Source organism: Euleptes europaea, chromosome 7 (genome assembly GCF_029931775.1).
Source record: "Euleptes europaea isolate rEulEur1 chromosome 7, rEulEur1.hap1, whole genome shotgun sequence".
NCBI classification, from domain to species: Eukaryota; Metazoa; Chordata; class Lepidosauria; order Squamata; family Sphaerodactylidae; genus Euleptes; species Euleptes europaea.
The window spans coordinates 85,351,753-85,357,752 of record NC_079318.1 but is presented as its reverse complement, the minus strand read 5'-3'; the positions used below and the strand labels follow the sequence as shown (position 1 = coordinate 85,357,752).

The 6,000-nt window shown below is 46.7% G+C and overlaps 1 protein-coding gene across 1 annotated transcript in view; it reads right to left on the bottom strand.

Moving 5' to 3' along the window:
- Positions 1-806: 806 nt before the first annotated feature.
- The window catches only part of LOC130480488 (ras-related protein Rab-11A-like), a 28,184-nt gene continuing 22,990 nt past the window's right edge, over positions 807-6,000 (bottom strand). Inside the window, exons 4-5 of the mRNA XM_056853029.1 lie at positions 2,509-2,589; positions 807-983 (exon numbers count right to left, since the gene is read on the bottom strand). Of these exons, the coding sequence (XP_056709007.1) occupies positions 841-983; positions 2,509-2,589 (224 nt within the window). The 3' untranslated portion in view covers positions 807-840. The remainder of the gene's footprint in view (positions 984-2,508; positions 2,590-6,000) is intronic.

The window sequence follows — 6,000 nt, the reverse complement described above, 5'->3', positions numbered from 1 at the left end:
GTTAAAAAAACACACCGCAGGCCTAAGTTGCCCCGGCTTCCCTCAAAGGAACTTTGGGGGCTGCCGCTCTTAGAAAAGGCTAACCCATTAACAGTCCCTCACGAATCTACCATTCCCCTGGTTCCTCAGGGAAAGTCGTGAAAGAATGTGAATTTCGTTTCAGACTGGTTCGAGTTCAGAATCATAGGTCCACGTAGAAGGCAGACGAGCATCACCTAGCTTAATTTTCTGTATTTTGGACGGGTGGAAGAAACACCAAATCCTTTTATCTCAGCCTGGTTTTTGGAAGGGGGGGGGACCACAGCCACTTTTATTAGTTTGTTTGCACAAAACAGAGCCAAAGGAGGCCCTGTGTAAAGCAGCTAGTGTATAATGGTCAGGGATACAGCAGGATAAAGATGTCTGATGATTGTGGGGTGGGGCTACCTGCTCCAGCAAACATTTGTGTACCCCTGTCAGATTCCAGATTGCAACAGGAAATACAAGGTGCCATTCTTGAGGCTGTATAGCAACCGCCGTCATCTTCCAGTGCGTTTGTTTTCCTGGAGCAGTAGGAATGACCAGGAGGCCACAACAGCAGCCCTATCAGGAAAGAAAGGTATGGATAGGGGAATTCTCTGCTGGGCCAACTGATATCCTTCCTTGGATAGGATTGAGCCTAAGGGCCTCTAGTTGCCAACCTCTGGCTATGGGGGAAGGACATGATCCGGTGAGCGTTTCTGTAGGACGTACATGAAGCAGAGGAACACAGTAGAGACTGGATACTAGGAGGAGGAGGAGGGCCTTCTTAGATAACTCGGCGCTGTCCCAGCATGCTCTTCCCCACGCCATCCTGGCAGATTATATATTCTGGCAGCAAGGTGCTTGCTTCCCTTCCTGGTGAGTAGGCAGGACTTTGATGGGTTCGATGGTGCTGCTGGGACTGAATTCTGTCTCCGCCTGCCCACTGGCAATTTGCCTTTGGGACACAATCCGGTAGATTTCTGAAAGACAATGGAAAACAAGAAATGGAGGACTGAACTGATGGGTGAAGTCATGTACACACAACAGCATACAGGCAATAGGAATAGATGGACCATGCTTGCTTGTGCAATACCTGTGCATTCAGCATAAATCTGGTATATACAGCCTACCAGAACTGGATTTATCTACAGGCTAAATACGGCACAGTTTAGGGCCTCAGACTACGAGGAGTCTCTACGCATAACATATTACTAAATTGCAGCAGTCAAGTACTACACATTAGGGGGAGGTAATGCTATAGGATCCTTGACATACTTAAGGGCAGCAGACTCTAATCTGGTGAACCACATTGGCCCTCCAATTGCCAAAGCGGCCATTTTCTCCAGGTGAATTGATCTTTACTGGCTGGAGATCAGTTGTAATAGCAGGAGATCTTCTGCTATTACTTGGAGGTTGGCAACCTTATGTAAGAGGCAGGGGGGTCTCCTGCTATAGAGATCTCTCCTGCCTACTTCTGTCTCTGGGCACCCTAGGCAATCACCTACGCCCTTCTCCAGTGGACAGGCCAGCTCTGCTACGAATGGTTAACTAGCAGCCACCTAGGCCTTGCCCATCGTGAAGCCGCAGAAGACTCCCAACTCCTCTCACCCTTTCAATTAATCCTAAATCTTTCCAGCACACACCCAACAACCAAGTTATGGCTGATCATCAGTGTGCGTGCATGTGTGTTTGATCTGGGTACAAGTGATGTATAATTTCTCTGCTGACATTTGGTGAGTTGGCAGGAAAGGCTGGAGACAATCATCAGGCTCATCTCGGCCAGGTTTTCAGCTGCAGACTCTTCAAGTTCCCACAGAAATTAAGCTTCAGTATACGTCACAAACTTGAAGGCATATGTCTCCTCCTCCTCACCCTCTCTTCCCTCTATTGCCTCCCTCATATAAGAACATAAGAAAGGCCATGCTGGATCAGACCAAGGCCCATCAAGTCCAGCAGTCTGTTCACACAGTGGCCAACCAGGTGCCTCTAGGAAGCCCCCAAACAAGACGACTGCAGCAGCACCATCCTGCCTGAATTCCACAGCACCTAACATAATAGGCATGCTCCTCTGATCCTGGAGAGACATGCATCATGACTAGTACCCATTTTGACTAGTAGCCATGAATAGCCCTCTCCTCCATGAACATGTCCACTCCCCTCTTAAAGCTTTCCAAGTTGGCAGCCATCACCACATCCTGGGGCATGGAGTCCCACAGTGTATCTATGCGTTGTGTGAAGAAATACTTCCTTTTATCTGTTTTGAATCTGTCAATATGGAATTTTAGATGGCAAATTCTCAGGGCAGCAGCCTAGCCTTAATTTTGTTTCTATAAAGGGTAATTATGTCCACAACTAGCATTACATAACATCCGTCTAAGAACCCAAGGAACCATTAGGATGCCCATCACAGGTAGCCCATGCCCTAACCTCCTTGCCCTTTTTTAGAGCATAGCTAGAGCTTGCCCCATAATCCAGAAGAAGGTGCGTGCTTGCGGGACAACTTACCTGCGAGGATGTTGTGAAAGGCAGTCTCCACATTAGTAGAATCCAGAGCCGACGTTTCTATGAATGACAAGCCGTTCTTTTCTGTGGCAAGCCCAGAGAGAAATTATGTCAGATCTTTATCCACACATCTCTACTTTTGCATGACATCTTCCCTGAGGCTTCTGTGTTTAATTTCAAGAAGCCATTGTCTCAAAGCGTCACTAAATCTACACTGTCATCTGGAAACTCTACTCCCCTGTATCAGCTGGCCCACAAGATGCTCCTGGGGTTCACTCAGTGGCGACTGGAAAGGTACTCTGTACATGCTCAGACACAAACACACAAAGCTGCCTTCTACTGAGTCAGACCTATAGTTAGTCTACCAAGATTGGTGGTGTCTACTTCGGCAGTGGCTCACATCACCTTTTAACTGGAGATGCCATGGATTGTACCTGGGACCTGGTAGAGCCTTTGCTTGGCATGCAGAAGGTCCCAAGTTCAATCCCCGGCATCTCCAGTTAAAGGGACTAGACAAGTAGGTGATGTGAAAGACCTCTGCCTGAGACCCTGGAGAGCCGCTGCCGGTCTGAGTAGACAATACTGACTTTGATGGACCAAGGGTCTGATTCAGCATGAGGCAGCTTCATGTGTTCAAGGCAGATGCTTTACCACTGAACTATTACAGAATCTATGGCCTTTTATGCATGGCTGCTTTCCTCACGGTCACCCCTCCGACAACTTCGGGTCTTTGTTTTGATTATACATGCTGTTTCTGACTGTCAGGGGTTGCCTCGCTCCCCCCTGCGTTTTCCGTGTTTTCAGAGACCTATTTTATCTTGAATTTGAAAACACAGGCAAAACATGGGGAAACGCGGGGCGGGGGGGGGAGTGACTCGACCGCTGACAGCTGGAAATGGCATGCATAATCAAAACAGGACCTGAAGTCGTCAGAGGCGTGACCGCGAGGGAAACAGCCATGCATAAAAGGCCTATGATTATAAGAATGAAACAGAATATGATGAAGGGAACCTTGACTCACAAAAGCTCACACCTTGAAAATCTGGTCTCTAAGGTGCTACTGTAAAGAACCTCCACTTCGGTAATCAGGTTCTGATGATATTTACTGCATGTATTCTATCAGGAGGAGGTAGTTGTGAATGTCCTGCATTGTGCAGGGGGTTGGACTAGATGACCCTGGTGGTCCCTTCCAACTCTATGATTCTATGATACTACATTATGGGCAGAAAATACCGGAGACTTGAAACTACTACTGCTGAAAGTTAAAGGAGGAAGTGCCAAAGCAGGACTACAGCTGAACATCAAGAAGACAAAAGTAATGACTACAGGAGAATTACTCAATTTTAAGGATGACAATGAGGAAATTGAAATTGTTCAAGACTTTCTATTCCTTGGCTCCGTCATCAACCAAAAGGGAGACTGCAGCCAAGAAATCAGATTGAGACTAGGAAGGAGCTAGGAAAGATTCTTAAGTGTAAGGATGTGTCACTGGCAACCAAGTTCAAGGTACTTCATGCCATCGTATTCCCTATTACTATGTATGGGTGTGAAAGTTGGACAATGAAGAAAGCTGACAGGAAGAAAGTAGATCCCTTTGAAATGGGGGGTTGAAGAAGAGTGTTACAGATACAGTGGACTGCCAAAAAAAAAAACAAATAAACAAACAAACAAATCAGTGGGTTCTAGATCAAATCAAGCCTGAACTGACCCTAGAAGCAAAATGACTAAACTGAGGCTATCATACTTTGGTCATAGTATGAGAAGACAAGAGTCACTGGAGAAGACAATTACGCTAGGAAAAGTTGAGGGCAGCAGGAAAAGAGGAAGACCCAACAAGACATGGATTGACTCTATAAAGGAAGCCCCAGCCCTCAATTTGCAAGACCTGAGCAAAGCTGTTAAAAGTAGGACGTTTTGGAGGACAATGATTCATAGGGTCTCCATGAGTTGGACGCAACTTTGACGGCACTTAACACACACACATTCTGTCATTCGGCCTTACGTCTATCAAAACAGCATGCATGGGATGGGGGCACCGACGAAGGCTCCCATCTAGGCACTGCCCAGACCAAAACTGCCTACTTCCAGCCTGTATTCATCCCCATCATATCCAGGGGGCCTCTTATTCCCAGAAATCCATATGGGCAAAAGAAGAATGATTAGACTTAACACCAAAAGGTAGGTATCGTTTCAGGAAGTCGAGGTCTTTGTTCCAACTGCATTGCCTTAAAATTCTATCCATATCTATACCTGCCTTGAAAGTCAGTATAGTGCTGCAGATACAGTGGCTAGTCGAGGGAACAGGTTCAGTTCCTCAGTACTCCTTGAAGCTCTTGGGAGACCCTCAGTCTAACTTACCTCACAGGTAGGGTTGCCAATCTCTAGATGGGGCCTGGAGTTCCTCCGGAATTACAACTAATCTCAAGACTGCAGTCCTGAAGGCCAGATTATAGCATGAATTTGCCACTCAGCAAACGCACATGAAGCTCCCTTATACCGAATCAGACCCTTGGTCCATCAAGGTCAGTATTGTCTACTCAGATTGGCAAGCAGCTCTCCAGGCCTCAGAGGACTTTCATATCATCTACTACCCAGTCCTTTTAACTGGAGATGCTGGGGACTGAACCTAGAAACTTCTGTGTGCAAAGCAGAACCTCTTCCACTGAGCCAGAGCCCTTCCAGCCTACAAACTCCACCCCAATATATATGCCCCTCTATGTATCTATAAACCACGATTGTGTACAATCTAGAATTCCACACAAACATAGCAATAGCAAATTTGGAATTCCATGTAGATGAGCATCCTGGGAATCTCAGGGTTGTTTTTTTTAAGAAAAAAGTTTCTAATTCTTATTTTGCATAGTTAGTTGGCAAGCCATGCAAGCAATTAAGAGGGGTGTGAGCGCAAGCCAAAAATACCCTAGATTGCCCTTTCCTCCCACCCAAGTGGCTGAAGTGGAAATATACAAATTTAGCGTGAGCATGATTGATTGGCATGAACTTGTAACAGGCTTGTGATGAAGAGAAAGTACCGGTATACACAGCCTTGGGTATAGTATCTATGAAGTTAATTCTGAAATCGCCCTCACCAGAGCAAGAGAGAAAGAACGAGAGCAGTATGGTATGTAGCAGGTATAATGCTGGAATTTGACTGGGCATACCCGACTTCAAATCCCCGGCTCAGCCATGAAGTTCATTAGACTGGTCATTATTGCTCGTCCTAGCCTACCTCACAGCAACCTTTCTCTACATTGCTGCAAGCTCCCTAGAGGGAGGACAGGCAGAGGTTTGTACCTGCAGATAGGGTTGCCAACCTCCAGATAATCACAGAAGATCTCCTGCTATTACAACTGATCTCCACCGATAGAGATCAGTTCACCTGGAGAAAGTGGCCGCTTTGGCAATTGGACTCTACGGCATTGAAGTCCCTCCCTTCCCCAAACCCTGCCCTCCTCAGGCTCCACCCCAAAAACCTCCCGCCAATGGCAAAGAGGG